General features: G+C 46.6%; 1 protein-coding gene across 1 annotated transcript in view; it reads right to left on the reverse strand.

Moving 5' to 3' along the window:
• Positions 1–3,342: 3,342 nt before the first annotated feature.
• Positions 3,343–18,287, reverse strand: part of NFKBID (NFKB inhibitor delta) — a 101,657-nt gene continuing 86,712 nt past the window's right edge. The window contains exons 10-12 of the mRNA XM_030212047.1: positions 16,901–17,017; positions 14,953–15,117; positions 3,343–5,543 (exon numbers count right to left, since the gene is read on the reverse strand). Coding sequence (XP_030067907.1) covers positions 5,478–5,543; positions 14,953–15,117; positions 16,901–17,017 — 348 coding nt within the window. The 3' untranslated portion in view covers positions 3,343–5,477. The remainder of the gene's footprint in view (positions 5,544–14,952; positions 15,118–16,900; positions 17,018–18,287) is intronic.

Here is an 18,287-nt window from a genome sequence, read left to right on the forward strand (position 1 = left end):
ACTTCAGTGAATCCTATTTGCAGGATACAAGATGTGGTAAGCAAATGAAAAAAGCATGGATGTGCTATTCAAAAGAACTTTTGTAGAGAAGGCTTCAGCTGAAGCTTTTCTGCTACTTTCTGGCTTTATGTATACAAAGAGGTTCTATATTTAGGTGTTCTGCACAGAGCATGCACAACAGAAAAGTCAACTTGTTTGCAGATCAAAAGAACATCACTGGGTGGCGCTATGCATACACCCTTTTTTGGAAAAGGAAAACCTTGAATTTCTTGTAAGACTTGAGCTCCTTGTTTGTAAGGGGGGGGGGGGGGGGGGAAGAGAGAGAGAGTGAGAGAGAGAGACACACACACACACATGAAGAGCAACCATAACCTTATGGTTATAAATTCTTAGAATTGTTTTCCAAGGCGCAAGGTTTTCCCTGACATGCACAGGCCTGAATCACATCTCTCTCAAAGTCAGAGCTATTATTTTGACTTCTACCTCCAATACAGAAACATATGTAAGTGCTGAAGGAATGTAAGAGGATACCTGCAGCAGACTCCATCAGAGGCAATAATAGGTATCACAAAGTCATAGAATACAAGCATGCATGGGATGGACACTTGGAGGTTAATTTTGTAACAGGGTGCATAGGTGAAAAGTGCATAATGATCACTATTTTTATAAAAGGCAACATAGGTTCCTATGTGTTTTCATAAGGTTTACACCCAGACCAGCCCCAATAACACGCAAATTCCACTGCACACATTTCCACCTGCTCCACCTGTAGTTTGTAAATATGTGCATACATTGCTGCTGCACACTGCTCACCCTCTGCCCCCAAGAGTGCCAACGCACTGATTGTTTGAAGTAGGCACACACTTTGGACTAGATATATAGTGCGTAAACAAAAAAAAAGCAGTGACAAAAATAATGCTCAGCACTATTATAGAAACCACGCTTAGATTTAGATGTGGTTTATAGAATAGCGCTTACGCCCAGGAATCACATGTAACTTTGGGTGTGGCCATTTGCACCTATTAATACATGGTGCAAATCCTCATGCCTAAATTAGGTGCAGATCCCCCTTATTCCATAACGATGCGGAAATTCTAGAAATGCCCCCGATCTGCCATTTCCACGCCCCCTTTTCAGACATACATACAATTTAGGTACAGATCTGGAGCCTAAATTTACACGCGTAACTGCTAATTAAATACAATTAGTGCTATTGCTTGTAGGGATGCAAACTATCATCACTAATTTTGTCATTCAATTAGGTTGTGCGTGCCCAAATTTGCATGCGCAACTCAAAGCACCATATATAGAATACAGGGTTTTATGTATACATGACAACACACGTTAAATACATAAGAACAGCCATACTGGGTCAGACCAGTGGTCCATCTAGCCCAGGATCCTGCTTCCAGCAGTATCCAATCAAGGTCACAAGTACCTGGCAGAAACCCAATTAGTAGAACCATTCCATGCTACCAATCCCGGGGCAAGCAGTGGCTTCCCCCATGTCCACCTCAACAACAAGACTATGGAATTTACCTCCAGGAAGTTGTCCAAACTTTTTAAAAACCCAGATACGCTAACCGCTGTTACGACATCCCCCGGCAACGAGTTCCAGAGCTTAACTATTCTTTGAGTGAAAAAATATTTCCTTCTATTTGTTTTAAAAGTATTTCCATGCAATTTCATTGAGTTTCCCCTAGTCTTTGTACTTTCTGAATGAGTGAAAAATTGATTCACCTCCACCCGCTCCACACCACTCATGATTTTCCATCTTTCATCTACCCTCCATTACTACCTCTGTATTCAGTATCAGTCTCTCAATGGTTATCTTGCCACCCCTTCTTGGCCTCTCCCACATGGTCCCACCATTTCCTTCCTCTCTCCATTCTTGTAGCTCAGTATCTCTGCTTCCTGTCCGTTTTTCTCCACAGTGTCCACATTCTCCTCTTCCTATCCTATCTCTCTTCTCGTCTGCTGCCTCTCCCCACTTTCCTGCTGTTCCACCACCCCACATCACGAGCCAGCATCTTTCCCTCCCTTTGTTCAGCATCTGCCTCTTCCTCCCTTGCTTACCTGTGTCCAACATCTTACTCCTTCTTCCCAACTGCCCTCCCATCTAGCATTTCTCCCTCCCTCCCCAGCACTCCTGGGTCCAACATCTTTCCCACTCTTTTCTTCCCTCCACCCCATTGTCTGTCATCTCTCTCTTCCTCCCCGAGCCCTTCTTTTCTTCTTCCATATCCTCCCCCCAATCCCAATATGGCATGTGCCAGTCTCTAAAACTCCAACGCATTCCATCCCAGGCTGAAACAGGAAGTTGCAATGCATGTTTCAGCCTTGGAGGAATGCGACAGAGAAACAGCACCGAGGCAGACACAGGCAGTATATAAGAATTGCTGCTGCACTGCCTACTCACCCCCTCTTCAACAAAAATGTGATGTAAGGAAGATGGGGAAGAGAGGGTGACCTCGGATAGGGGTGGCAAGAATGAAGAGGTGGCACACCACAGAAGCCCTCTGGAGCCGAAGGCTCACCTCTACATGAAATTTCTGATAGAGAATGGTTAGCCAGTCTACTCCCAATCCTCCGTTCCCACTATCACTTAATGTGCCTCTCCACACATTTCTCTCTTCTATCCTTTGCACATCTTCTCTTAGCACTATGTAAACCACAAAGATACAAACCAACTTTTGTATAATCCTCATAATACTACATAAATCAAACAGATATGAACCTTCTTTTGCATATTCTTGTAAAACTATGTAAGCCACATTGAAACATGGTTGTAAAATGTAGCATAAATATCAATAAACTGAAATTGTATGTATTGTATCTGTTTTCACAGACTTTGGTGATCACAGCCACATTGTGTGATTGTTATTTTCTTAGCATAATAGTGATACTGGCTCCTCACCTGTAGCTCATAGTACCCAGCCTTCATAGGTGGTCATTCACCCAAGTCCAAGCCAGACCCGAGCTTGCTTATTTTCCAAGATCTAAGTGGTAGCAGTGAATGGGACACAAATGAGCAAATGGGCTCTCTCTATCACTATCTTCCCTGCTTCATACAGCCACTCATCCCAGGTTCCAGCCAGTAAACAGCGACGTGGACTCGCACTCTCCACAACCCTTTCTTCCAGAAAGCCTCTGATCTCAAAGGTAATTAGGTATCTGTGCCCTTCTCCCTCCCCAGAATTTTCATAATCATTCCAGATGTGAGAGAACAGATCACAACCTAAGCGTCTATTTAGAACACATTTATATATCAGAACAAAAATTAGTTTATTATTAAGAACAAGAATTATAGAATTATTCTGAATTTCAAACATTGCACTAGCTCACAAAACATCCAGAGAAGAGGCAACAACATTCATGTATATAAACTGGACTTGTATTCAGTTTGTATTGCAATTAGCTTTGCAGTGAGTTACAATCCATTTTGCTTACAAATAGACAGATGTCTGGATAGCTTGAGCCTGAACTAATGAAGGCAATTTGCAAAGAGATTTCAACCAATAAATACTGGTTCACCTGTGGAAAAAATACCCTTGAAAGTTGCCTTAGGTCATTTGTTGACAAAACAAGTGGCACTGGTAGTAGGGCTGGAGTGGACTACTAGAAGTAAGTGAGGGGGATTCATTTTGAAATCATTACACCAGCTTCATTGTGGGGGGAAAAGCCTCTCCATAGAAGCCAGCAGCTAGGCATTTTGAGAAAGGGAAACTCCATAGTGCACCATCAAGGTGGTAATTCTATAAAGGCAACAAGATTTTGGCACCAGGAAAATACATAAATGTCTTGAATACCATCACATATGTGTGTAAATGCCAATATTCTGAGTACGCACTATTCTACAACCTGGTGCTTAAAAATGCAATGGTGCGTAATTCGAGGTGGGCTTACACATAGTTGGGGCATGGGTGGGGTGCACAGTTATACATGTAAATTATAGAATGCTGTGGGGCCGATATTCAGTCCACAGGTTGAACTAACTCTGCTCTGGATATTAATACCAGGGCATGTGTAACTCCCAGCACTGAATATCTATTTATGACCTATGACCTGCAAGTTAACCAGACACTAGCTGATATTCAGATTAGTGCCTGGTTAACTCACTGCATAAAGTTAGGACAGCTGTTTTACGCACTGAAAATCGCTAAGTTTCCGCTCTGTCCTTACTCCACCCCTGGATTGCCCACAAACTAGCTGGTTTCAGCATAAGTGGTTACAGGGGATTATTTAGGGGCGCTGGCCAGTTAAGTGCCACTGAATATTCCCAGATAGCTCTGAACAAGTGATGTAAATAGCCAGGAGCCTCTCCCGGTCATTTAAATTGCTTTGAATATCGACCCCCTATAATTTACACACGTTTCTTGGCAATCTAGGCTTGAGCATTTAAACCTGCTGTATGGCTGGCATATGTGCTACGATGTAAAATATAAGTGCATATCAGCACTGCCTGTCATAGAATACAAGAAGAAAAACTGGCACCTACTTTCCATTATAAATAGGCTCCCACTAGGTGCCTTCTAGGTGTTTTAATATAGGCTCCCCATTATAGAGTTGCCCTTTCAATGCCTGTGATCTCATCAGGCATCATGAAAGATGCTCTCACTGACTGGGTGGATGTATATATGAAAATAAACTTTTTGGCTGTACCCTACCCCACACCCATTTAGAGTGTATGATGCCAGCTGCTCTCAGGTGATATCTGGTGTCGTTTTGGTTGGTGAGGGGGCCATCCACAGGATGGAGGATGTGAGGGCCTCAGGAATTAGAGGACCTGCAGAATCAATATGATTCATTTCCTTAAAGAGAAAATACTGAAACCATAAAGCAGTGTATTCAGTTTTGTTCTTAGGGTCTCATTTCACAGAAATGATAAATAAGTTTGCTTATTGCATCGTCAGTGACGATTTCACAGAAATCAAGTGATTCATCATGAGCGAGTGTCTGAATATTGGATAACTCAAAGCCATACAAGGCTAAACTTCTTGACTGTGGATGTACAATGGTAGCCCACTTATCAAATTTCAGTACTTGTCCAAGAGATTTGATAGTAAATTCTATGGTGAAAGTTTTCACAAAAAGGCATAAAGCCCTAACTTCCTGCACAATTACTTGTGAAATGAAAAACTGCATTTTTTTTCCTGTGTGAATTTGTGTGTCATTGTATCAGTCAGTGTACAGTTTTGTTGGTCATCGTATGGCTGCCTTCATCACATTTCGCTCACATATTACTAATTAGTCATTTTTAACTGCATTTGATTCAAACAACCTATTGTTAATAGTTCCCAAGAACACAGAATAAATTAACAGAGTATAAACATAAATAACCTGAAATGTACAGAAGTGAAATGCAGAAGAGAATATCTGCTAAAACATAAAGGTTCCATCACAGGAGGTACAGTATCCTTCCACTGGTGGAAGCAGTGAACTCGGGACTAAAAAAGTAGTCCAGGTCTGTTACATTCCTATAAGGAGATGGACGGGTTTCGAGAGGAAGACATCGAACGACCCCTTTTCAACAAGGGTTTCATCTGCCAAAAAAAACAAGAGAACATCAACCTATTAAAGAAAAGCAATTCTTCAGTCCAGTTAATAAAGAATATAGAAGTAACTGCACATCAGTGTCCACTGTGCACCTCTGTGTCAGTATGTACATAAGTGTTAGTGCAAAATCTCAAGGGGAAAGTGGGCAAACTCACTTCCATCTCTATCAAGTGAAGAGGGTGAGTAAAGAAGGGGTGTTGGGGGTATGTTATCTGTTGTCTTGTCTTTCCCAAGGGAACAGGGCAGGAAAGAAGTTGTTTGCCAGTAGATTATGTTCTCTGTTGACAGCAGGATAAGTCAGTTACATACGTGAGATGATGTGTGCAACAACATTGAGCGACAGCTGGTAAACATTAAGGTCTTCTGCGTATATGTGAAAGACATCTCATGCCAGCTAGTGCTTGGAGGCTTGCTCAGCTGTATATAAGAATGTTTTGTTGCAACTCCAAGGAAAAGGAAATGGGACTTGATATACCGCCTGAGGTTTTTGCAACTACACAAAGCGGTTTACATATATTCAGGTACTTATTTTGTACCAGGGGCAATGGAGGGTTCTCCGAGGACAAGCAGGCTGCTTGTTCTCACTGATGGGTGACGTCCTCGGCAGCCCCTCCAATCGGAATCTTCCTAGCAAAGTCCTTTGCTAGCTCTCGCGCGCACCGCGCATGCGCGGCCGTCTTCCCGCCCGAAACCGGCTCGAGCCGGCCAGTCTTCTTTCGTCCGCACTCGGTACGGCTGTGTTTTTTGCCGTGTTGAGCCCCGGAGAGTCGACCTCGCGCGTCCGTTATCTAATCGACGTGTTTTTTCTTCGGAAAAGTTTCTTTTCGTTCGGAAAGTGCTCCGGAAACCCCCTTGGGTTTCGTTTGCCCCTTCCCGTATTTCCAGTTTTTGCCCCGGTAAGTTTTCTTTCGTTGTCGGGGTAGGCCTCTTTTCGGCCTCGGTCGAGATTTTTCTCCCTTAAAGTTTTGGTGCTCCAAATTTCGGATTTTGACTTCGCCGGCGTGATTTTTCCGCCCATGACATCGAAGCCTTCCAGCGGCTTCAAGAAGTGCACCCAGTGCGCCCGGGTAATCTCGCTCACTGATAGGCACTCTTCGTGTCTTCAGTGTCTGGGGGCCGAGCACCGTCCCCAGAACTGTAGTCTGTGTTCCCTCTTACAAAGGCGGACTCAAGTAGCGAGATTGGCCCAGTGGAACGTTTTGTTCTCGGGCTCTTCGTCGGCATCGGCACCGGGGTCATCGTGTGCATCGACGTCATCAGCGTCCAGACCTTCTTCCTTGGCTGACAGTGCATCGAGTGCATCGAGGCATCGGCCCTCTGCATCGGCGCCGAGACATCGGATAGCTGCATCGACGTCGGTGGTACCGGGACCTCGTCTCCTGATGTCGTCGGACGGTGGTGCATCGAGTGGAGTGCAGGTGAGGGCTGTCCATTCCCCTGCTGGTGGCGGTGAGCCCTCGGGTGGGTCTCCTCCTACCCTGAGGGCTCCTGCGGTACAGCCCCCCCGAGACCGACCTCCATGCCTTTCTCTGCAGCCGCTCTGAACGAGAGCCTCCGGGCCGTTCTCCCAGAGATTCTGGGAGAGCAGTTGCGCCCTACCCCTCCCAGGAGGGCTCCCCGACTACGTCGGCGGAGGGAGCTTCGCCGATGCGGGCGAGGGAGTCTACCTCTCGACGCCCCCATCGTGGACGTGGCTCCACGGAGTCGAGCCGGGCATGGTTGCAGACGCAGGTCCGTGAACTTGTGTCTGACACCGAGGGTGAGGCCTCGTGGGAGGAAGAAGAAGACCCCAGATATTTCTCTGACGAGGAGTCTGAGGGTCTACCTTCTGATCCCACTCCCTCACCTGAAAGACAGCTTTCTCCTCCCGAGAGTCTGTCTTTTGCTTCCTTTGTCCGGGAGATGTCTACGGCCATCCCCTTCCCGGTGGTTGTGGAGGACGAGCCCAGGGCTGAAATGTTTGAGCTCCTGGACTATCCTTCTCCACCTAAGGAAGCGTCCACTGTTCCCCTGCACCATGTCCTCAAAAAGACATTGCTGGCGAACTGGACCAAGCCTTTAACTAATCCCCACATCCCCAAGAAGATTGAGTCCCAGTACCGGATCAATGGGGACCCAGAGCTGATGCGCACTCAGTTGCCTCACGACTCTGGAGTTGTGGATCTGGCCCTAAAGAAGGCTAAGAGTTCTAGGGAGCATGCTTCGGCGCCCCCGGGCAAAGACTCTAGAACCTTAGACTCCTTTGGGAGGAAGGCCTACCATTCCTCTATGCTCGTGGCCAAAATTCAGTCTTACCAGCTCTACACGAGCATACACATGCGGAATAATGTGCGACAGTTGGCGGGCTTGGTTGATGCTCTTCCCCCTGAGCAAGCCAAGCCTTTTCAGGAGGTGGTCAGGCAGCTGAAGGCGTGCAGAAAATTCCTGGCCAGAGGAGTTTATGACACTTTTGATGTTGCGTTCAGGGCCGCTGCTCAAGGTGTGGTGATGCGCAGGCTCTCATGGCTGCGTGCCGCCGACCTGGAGAATAGAATCCAGCAGCGGATTGCGGACTCGCCTTGCCGTGCGGACAACATTTTTGGAGAAAAAGTCGAGCAGGTGGTAGAGTCTCTCCACCAGCGGAACACCGCATTCGACAAGTTCTCCCGCCGGCAGCCTTCAGCTTCTACCTCTACAGGTAGACGATTTTTCGGGGGAAGGAAGACTGTTCCCTATACTTCTGGTAAGCGTAGGTACAATCCTCCTTCCCGACAGCCTGCGGCCCAGGCTAAGCCCCAGCGCGCTCGCTCTCGTCAGCAGCGTGCGCCTCAGCAAGGCCCCGCGGCTCCCCAGCAAAAGCAAGGGGCGAGCTTTTGACTGGCTCCAGCAGAGCATAGCCGACATCCAAGTGTCAGTGTCGGGCGACCTGCCAGTCGGAGGGAGGTTGAAAGCTTTTCACCAAAGGTGGCCTCTCATAACCTCCGATCAGTGGGTTCTGCAAATAGTCCGGCAAGGATACACCCTCAATTTGGCCTCCAAACCTCCAAATTGTCCACCGGGAGCTCAGTCTTACAGCTTCCAGCACAAGCAGGTACTTGCAGAGGAACTCTCCGCCCTTCTCAGCGCCAATGCGGTCGAGCCCGTGCCATCCGGGCAAGAAGGGCTGGGATTCTATTCCAGGTACTTCCTTGTGGAAAAGAAAACAGGGGGGATGCGTCCCATCCTAGACCTAAGGGCCCTGAACAAATATCTCGTAAAAGAAAAGTTCAGGATGCTTTCCCTGGGCACCCTTCTCCCCATGATTCAGCAAAACGATTGGCTATGCTCTCTGGACTTGAAAGATGCCTACACACACATCCCGATACTGCCAGCTCACAGGCAGTATCTGCGATTTCAGTTGGGCACACGCCACTTCCAGTACTGTGTGCTACCCTTTGGGCTTGCCTCTGCGCCCAGGGTGTTCACAAAGTGCCTAGCTGTGGTAGCAGCGGCACTTCGCAGGCTGGGGGTGCATGTGTTCCCATATCTCGACGATTGGCTGGTGAAGAACACATCCGAGGCAGGAGCCCTGCAGTCCATGCAGATGACTATTCGCCTCCTGGAGCTACTGGGGTTTGTGATAAATTATCCAAAGTCCCATCTTCTCCCAGTGCAGAAGCTCGAATTCATAGGAGCTCTGCTGGATTCTCGGACGGCTCGCGCCTATCTCCCAGAGGCGAGGGCCAACAACTTGTTGTCCCTCGTCTCGCGGGTGCGAGCGTCCCAGCAGATCACAGCTCGGCAGATGTTGAGATTGCTGGGCCACATGGCCTCCACAGTCCATGTGACTCCCATGGCCCGTCTTCACATGAGATCTGCTCAATGGACCCTAGCCTCCCAGTGGTTTCAGGCTGCTGGGGGTCTAGAAGACGTGATCCACCTGTCCACGAGTTTTCTCGAATCCCTGTATTGGTGGACAGTCTGGTCCAATTTGACTCTGGGACGTCCTTTCCAAATTCCTCAGCCACAAAAAGTGCTGACAACGGATGCGTCTCTCCTGGGATGGGGAGCTCATGTCGATGGGCTTCACACCCAAGGAAGCTGGTCCCTCCAGGAACGCGGTCTACAGATCAATCTCCTGGAGTTGCGAGCGATCTGGAACGCTCTGAAGGCTTTCAGAGATCGGCTGTCCCACCAAATTATCCAAATTCAGACAGACAACCAGGTTGCCATGTACTATGTCAACAAGCAGGGGGGCACCGGATCTCGCCCCCTGTGTCAGGAAGCCGTCAGCATGTGGCTCTGGGCTCGCCGTCAAGGCATGGTGCTCCAAGCCACATATCTGGCAGGCGTAAACAACAGTCTGGCCGACAGGTTGAGCAGGATTATGCAACCTCACGAGTGGTCGCTCAACTCCCGAGTGGTGCGCCAGATCTTCCAAGCGTGGGGCACCCCCTTGGTGGATCTCTTCGCATCTCGAGTGAACCACAAAGTCCCTCAGTTCTGTTCCACGCTTCAGGCCAACGGCAGACTGGCATCGGATGCCTTCCTCCTGGATTGGGGGGAAGGCCTGCTGTATGCTTATCCTCCCATTCCTCTGGTGGGGAAGACTTTGTTGAAACTCAAACAAGACCGAGGCACCATGATTCTGATTGCTCCTTTTTGGCCGCGTCAGATCTGGTTCCCTCTTCTTCTGGAGTTATCCTCCGCAGAACCGTGGAGATTGGAGTATTTTCCGACCCTCATCACGCAGAACGAAGGGGCTCTTCTGCATCCCAGCCTCCGGTCCCTGGCTCTCACGGCCTGGATGTTGAGAGCGTAGACTTTGCCTCTTTGGGTCTGTCAGAGGGTGTCTCCCGCGTCTTGCTTGCTTCCAGGAAAGATTCCACCAAGAGGAGTTACTTCTTTCTGTGGAGGAGGTTTGCCGTCTGGTGTGACAGCAAGGCCCTAGCTCCTCGCTCTTGTCCTACACAGACCCTGCTTGAATACCTTCTGCACTTGTCTGAGTCTGGTCTCAAGACCAACTCTGTAAGAGTTCACCTTAGCGCAATCAGTGCATACCATTACCATGTGGAAGGTAAGCCGATCTCGGGACAGCCTTTAGTTGTTCGCTTCATGAGAGGTTTGCTTTTGTCAAAGCCCCCTGTCAAGCCTCCTACAGTGTCATGGGATCTCAATGTCGTTCTCACCCAGCTGATGAAACCTCCTTTTGAGCCACTGAATTCCTGCCATCTGAGGTACTTGACCTGGAAGGTCATTTTCTTGGTGGCAGTTACTTCAGCTCGTAGGGTCAGTGAGCTTCAGGCCCTGGTAGCCCAGGCTCCTTACACCAAATTTCATCATAACAGAGTAGTCCTCCGCACTCACCCTAAGTTCTTGCGAAAGGTCGTGTCGGAGTTCCATCTGAACCAGTCAATTGTCTTGCCAACATTCTTTCCCCGTCCTCATTCCTGCCCTGCTGAACGTCAGCTGCACACATTGGACTGCAAGAGAGCATTGGCCTTCTACCTGGAGCGGACACAGCCCCACAGAAAGTCCGCCCAATTGTTTGTTTCTTTTGATCCCAATAGGAGGGGAGTGGCTGTAGGGAAACGCACCATATCCAATTGGCTAGCAGATTGCATTTCCTTCACTTACGCCCAGGCGGGGCTGGCTCTTGAGGGTCATGTCACGGCTCATAATGTTAGAGCCATGGCTGCGTCGGTAGCCCACTTGAAGTCAGCCTCCATTGAAGAAATTTGCAAAGCTGCGACGTGGTCATCTGTCCACACATTCACATCTCATTACTGCCTGCAGCAGGATACCCGACGCGACAGTCGGTTCGGGCAGTCAGTTCTTCAGAACCTGTTTGGGCTTTAGGATCCAACTCCACCCTCCGAGGGCCCTGTTTGTTCTGTTCCAGGCTGCACTCTCAGTTAGTTGGTAAATTTTTTAGGTCAATCTCAGTTATGTCCTCGCCGTTGCGAGGTCCAATTGACCATGGTTGTTGTTTTGAGTGAGCCTGGGGGCTAGGGATACCCCATCAGTGAGAACAAGCAGCCTGCTTGTCCTCGGAGAAAGCGAATGCTACATACCTGTAGAAGGTATTCTCCGAGGACAGCAGGCTGATTGTTCTCACAAACCCGCCCGCCTCCCCTTTGGAGTTGTGTCTTCCCTTGAAGTATATTGTCTTGCTACATACTGGACTGGCCGGCTCGAGCCGGTTTCGGGCGGGAAGACGGCCGCGCATGCGCGGTGCGCGCGGGTGCGCGAGAGCTAGCAAAGGACTTTGCTAGGAAGATTCCGATTGGAGGGGCTGCCGAGGACGTCGCCCATCAGTGAGAACAATCAGCCTGCTGTCCTCGGAGAATACCTTCTACAGGTATGTAGCATTCGCTTTAAGTGACTTGCCCAGAGTCACAAGGAGCTGCAGTGGGAATTGAACTCAGTTCCCCAGGATCAAAGTCCACTGCACTAACCACTAGGCTTATTCAGCTGCCCACGAGAGGAGATCATCAGTTACAGGCAAGCAGGAAATTCAGTCCCATGTGTGTGAAAGCCCAAGCTCAAGAGTTGAACTGCTTTTTCCTGTTTTTTTTTTTTTTTTTTAATTTGCTCACGCCTTTTTTAGTAGTAGCTGAAGGTAAATTAAATTCAGGTACACTAAGTATTTCCTTGTACCCAAGGCAATGGAAGTTTAAGGGCTCCTTTTACTAAGCAGCGGTAAGCCCAAAGTGGGCTTACTGATCGCTAAACAGGAAGTACCGCCGGGCTACCTCAGCAGCCCAGCGGTAGTTCCCACCCCTAGCCCGCCGTCATATCCAGCGCTACAAAAATATATAGGGGTGGGAACTACCGTTGGGCTGCTGAGGTAGCCCGGCGGTACTTCCTGTTTAGCGATCAGTAAGCCCACTTTGGGGCTTACTGATATATATATTTATATATATTTATTTTTGTAGCACCAGAGTGTACCTAGTGGTAATCAGGAAGTGCCATGCGCTGCCCGGTTACTGCTGGGTTAGCGCAGGAGCTCTTACTGCCACCTCAATGGGAGGCGGTAAGGGCTCCCGCCTGAAATAGCTGCACGGCAAGCATGGCCATTTCCTGCAGGAATGAGAGACTTCCCTTTTACCTGCTGTGGTAAACGGAGCCTTGGCGCATGTGAAAAACACACGCTGACGCTAGCACAGATCCCCTTTTGCTGCAACTTGTTAAAAGGGACCCTAAGTGACTTGCCCAAGATTAAAAAGAACAGCAGTGGGAATTGAACCAGGTCCCCATGGATGTCAAACCTGGTGCTCTAACCAATAGGCTACTCCATTCCAAGTTCTCCACAAAACAACCCACAAAACTGGGTAGACTCTGGGAAGGAATTGAGTGGACACCAGCTATGTCGATATCCAGAGCTAACCAGTTAACTTTTTTGCAGACAAAGATAGGCCTGCCATTTAAGTGGCCTTTTTTGACAGCTCACCATAGCTAGTAAGGCACTGAATATCTGAACTTAACTGGGATATTCAGCAAAAGATAACTGGTTATCTTCCACTGAATATCCATGATTAGGAATTTAAACTCTATTTAACCGGCCAGAAGCTGCTCTTGGCCAGTTAAAAGTTTATGTATTATACTTATTGTATTGTTTTGGAATAATTAGTATTTTACTTGTATGATCATTTAAACATTTCAGTAAATACAAAATTTTTAAAAAGATGTGAAGTGTCTGTTCACGCTTTCCAAAAATACTAGGACTAGGGGGCATGCGATGAAGCTACAATGTAGTAAATTTAAAATGAATCAGAGAAAATTTTTCTTCACTCAACGTGTAATTAAACTCTGGAATTCGTTGCCAGAGAATGTGGTGAAGGCAGTTAGCTTATCGGAGTTAAAAAAAAAAAGGTTTGGACGGCTTCCTAAAGGAAAAGTCCATAGACCGTTATTAAATGGACTTGGGGAAAATCCACTATTTCTGGGATAAGCAGTATAAAATGTTTTTGTACATTTTTGGGATCTTGCCGGGTATTTGTGACCTAGATTGGCCACTGTTGGAAACAGGATGCTGTGCTTGATGGACCTTTGGTCTTTCCCAGTATGGCAATACTTATGTATCTGTATGGGGTGCAGAGAGATGCGGTTATTTTGATGCATGTTGATGTTATGTAATGCTCCTCTCCTGTTAATAAAAACAGTAGAAACGAAAGTTCTCCACAATAGTTGCCCATTGTGACATTGTGATCAATTTAGTTTCATCTTTTCTCTGGGAAAATAAAACAAGAAATCTGATGGTCACTATCGGCAAGTTTTCCATTTATTTCTGAATTATACCCCACATTTTCCAAATCTAGTTGTTGGTTCAATGTGGCTTGCAGTTTACATTGGATAGACAAGTTACAATGCTGTTTGGTGTAGATGCGAGCTATATTTAGAAGGTGTTAAAGGTCGAGTGTCGAGTTTTGTTGAGTGGTGTTCATGTCTGCTATGAAGGTTTGTCGAAGAAGAATTTTCTGAAGATGTGGGTTTTCTGGTGTTTCCGGAAGGTTTTGTAGTCATTTGTGAACTTTAGAGCTTTTGGTAATGTGTTCCAAATCTTGGGACAGATGTATATGAAGCTGGACGAGTATGAGGATTTGTATTTTAGTGAAGTACTTTTTTTTTTTTTTAATAAATAGGGATCAATGAACCAAGGCACTTTTTTATGCACATACCAAATGAAAATAGATAGCACATAGTAACACAGAAGTAGAAACTGCCTTCAGAACATACAAGGAATGCAACTACAGCCACTTAAACTGAAAATGTGGACTGTCTTAAAACATGTTGAGATACAGGCACACATGTTTACTTTTACATTTTTAATGGGAGATCTAGCTTTTTGGATGAAATAAGCATTCTAAATCTCAGTTTCAGTGTATTGATTTCTACATGTGTCACTTTTCAGACACAAGAGGTTTCTAAATTTACTTTTGAGAACTATTAGATGAAAGAAGTTGGTTTCACATAAGTACACTGAAGCAAAAGGAAGAAATTCTAAAGAGCCATTTTTGTTAGCTGTGGGTATTCCCTTTTCTGTATCTGCCAAAATACCATAATATTTCCCCGGCCCTCATTTTGCAGTGTTTCAGTACAGCAGAAGGGAGGCTCTAGAGCGACCAGGAGCTGTAATTGAATTAAAGCGGACTGAAATAATGCTTAAGCCATCAGAGAGGCCTGCAGCCAGTCTGCCTCCTCCTCCTCTGTTTGCAAAATCAGGATTTGGACGTTACAAGCATGCTTAGAAAATGAGCGCCTTAGTTTGTGCTATGGCCTTGTCACCCCTTTACCCCATGATGGTTTAATGTCCTAGACAACACATGTAGAACTGACTCTCATGTTTATCCATGGAGAAAAAGAGGGGCATTGTAGGGATATGCTACTTTTTATGGACAAAGGGGCAGTGAAAAAGTGGTTATGGCAATATCCTACCTGCTCTCCTGCCTTTCCTGGTGGCAGCAGATGCACTGCTTGATCATTTTCCAGATTACGGATAGTTGGGTCTGCACCATGACTCAGCAATAGTCGAATGATGTGTTCCTGATAGGGGTGCTCAGGGAGGCCGGCGGCCATATGGAGAGCAGTGTTACCATGGGCCTGTCAACAAAGAGAAATAAGTCATTTATGGGACTGGTAGAACAGCACAAAAATGAACCCTTAGGTCTTCTTAAAATATCTCTCTTTCATCCAATGCATCACACTGCTAGATTCTAGAAATGAAGAAATGTGTGCGTGTGTGAATGGGGCAAGAGACCGGAAGAAAGAAAAAGGTAAAACTAATGATGGAAATAAAACGGAAAAATGAATAGAAGAGAAGGGAGTGGTTGGCTTGGTGACCCAATGAAAGGTCCCATGTGGATCTCCAACTGAGGGAGGGGATGATGTGGGGGAAGTTTAGAGCTTCTAAATAGAGGGAGGGAGTTTTGGTTACTGCATAAGGGTGACACTTAGTAGCTGGATTCAAGGTTCTGAAAGCAGTCCTGGCCCAATATTGTGACAGTAATGACTAGACTGGGGAGAAGGGGATCGAAAATAGGGAAAAATCCCAGAGAAGATGCAAATGAAGGCTTGTGATGTCAGATCCCAGCTCTGATACTGTGTGAAATGGAGATGCAAAGAAGCTGAAAGACGACTGCCAAGTAAAAAGAAAGGGGAAGAACCGAGAAAAGAGAAAACAAGTTTGAAAAAGGAGAACAGGTCACGATACAGAAAGAAGGTATCAGGGAGAGAAGCACAGGAGAGTTTGAAAGACGACAATTTCTTTGGGATTGCAAGCTTCTCGTATAGGTTCTAAGGATTTGCATAGTTTGGCTACAGAGAAATGTGTGTGTTCTTGTGGAAATAAATGAGCGTGACTACTTTAAAACTGACCTCTTTTAATGTACTTTGTTGATATATATATGCTTGTGCTTGATTCTTGACTATATATTATAATACTAGTAAGAAAGGCCCGTTTCTGAGGCCAATGAAACGGGCGCTAGCAAGACCCTTTCCTTCCCATCACCTTTTTCGTGGACTTACCCTCCTTGCTTTAGGGTCATGTGCTCCCCCCCCCCCCGCAGTGCCACGTAGAGTGGCTGGCTGGCTGCCTCGCTGCCTCCGACCTTCTGCCTGCCTGCCTCATTCCCTCCGTTGGTCGGGGCTGGCTGGCTCATTGGCTCCCTTGCTGCCTGGGTGCCTCATGTAGTGTTGCAGATCGATGTGTGCCCCGCCCTCGCGTCAAATGTGATGACGGCGAGGGCGGAGTGATGCGACTGGTTAACTGTCATTGCTCCGCCCTCGACATCACCACGTTTGTCGCGAGGGCGGGGCAAACATGCATGGGGAGAAATTCCGATGTCTGCCACCTCAGGGAACATTCCGATGTCTGCCACCTCAAAAAACGAAGTTGCAGCGCTTCATTAGAACGTTGAGGTAGCGAATTATGTGCGGAAGGGGCGTGGCTGTGGGCGGGTCTCAGTGACAGTGAGTGGTGCATGAGTGACAGTGAGTGGTGACAGCCTAAGTGCAGGGCTTCAGTGTTTCCCTGCCACAGAGCAAGGTGAGAATTATTTATATAAATATATTATATTTTATTGTGCAGCTGTTCTAGAATCTAAGTTGGAGCCAGGATTCTTTGGCCATGACTTTTTTTTTTTTTTTTTTAATTGGACCAAGATAAGACTTATCCACAGATAATATATGCAAACTTTTGAGATCCTGCAAGATTCCAGTTTTCTCTGGCACTACTAATGGGGCAGGCACTTGGATCTGTTACATGGCTGCTTCCTTTAGGGAGCTGATACCATTTTGGAGACACTGTAGATTCAATAAACATCAAGACAATCTCACCAACATGGACTCAGGCACAACCTGAGCACCCCTCTTCCCCCACACTCACCTTCATGTTTACAAATGTCTTGGTGTCCATATTGGGCAGCTCCAAGAAGAACTTGGCCAATGGAAAATTCCCTTCTTGGACGGCAAAGTGGAGAACAGTTTTGTTGCTTTTAATGTCCTGGTGCAATAAAAAAAAAATTAGAAAACATAACTAAGCTGTAAAGCAAACCAGGGAGTTGGTGGTTAGCCATCTCCTTAGGAGGAGGAATCAGGGAGTGGAGGAGTGGCCTAGTGGTTAGAGTGGTGGACTTTGGTCCTGGGGAACTGGGTTTGATTCCCACTGCAGGCACAGGCAGCTCCTTGTGACTCTGGGCAACTCACTTAACCCTCCATTGCCCCAAGTACAAATAAGTACCTGTATATAATATGTAAGCCGCATTGAACCTGCTATGAGTGGGAAAACGCGGGGTACAAATGTAAGAAAAAAATAAAAATAAAATATCACCACGGTCAAGTTTACATCTTAGCCTCTGAAGTGCTGTCACAATTCTACATAGTCAAGAGCTGCTAGAAATATCAAAACCAAGTGACTATTCTGGTCAGCTTACGTAGAGAGAGAAGATCCTCAAGTGCCAAAAAAAAAAGAAGCAATCCAAGATCAAGAAAATGTGACAAAAAGATTCAGAAATAGTCCTAATTTTATCGAGTGCCATTTTGAAATAAAGGGAACTTTCAAGTGAATCTTGATTAGTAGCCTGTACATACTGATAAATCAGATAAGTACAATTTTTTATGAAGAATCTCTTTAAATATAGAAACTATAAAGATAAAAATATTGACCTATGACGATTAAAGTGCCTAATGCTCTTGGGTAAAGTAAGTCCATTGAGTTGCACTACTGAGGTCGTAACAAAAATAGCTAATACAATTTGAAGGTGCTTTGAAATTATAATTTACTGTGGGTTACTTGCCCTGTATACTTGTTATATATGTCTTTTGATTTTGAGTGATCTATGCCCACTTATTGAACATTATTCTATTGCTGTGGAGTGGTTTTACTGTACATACTGATGGCATTCATTCATGAAAGCCCTTTCCATTAGTAAAACTATATTATGGATATGGGCTCTCTGATTATTATTGCTCACCCAGCCACAAGTACAGTAGAACCATGTTTCTTTGTTGGTGGAGCAACACTAGCTTCTGGTGTCATTCCAGATCCTCTGAATTATTAACTACTAGTAAAAAAGGCCCATTTCTGTTGTGAAGGAAACGGGCGCTAGCAATGCTTCCTCCCCCCTGCCCCGCCTCATCCCCCAAGCCCCTCCCCCCTGCGCATCACACAAGCCCCTACCCTCCCCCCCCCACCACCGTCAACGCCCAATAGTAGCGGTGTGTGGCCGCCGCTGCTTCTCCTGTTGAGCAGCAGCGGCGGAAAAAAAGGACAA

Source organism: Microcaecilia unicolor, chromosome 8, assembly GCF_901765095.1.
Source record: "Microcaecilia unicolor chromosome 8, aMicUni1.1, whole genome shotgun sequence".
NCBI classification, from domain to species: Eukaryota; Metazoa; Chordata; class Amphibia; order Gymnophiona; family Siphonopidae; genus Microcaecilia; species Microcaecilia unicolor.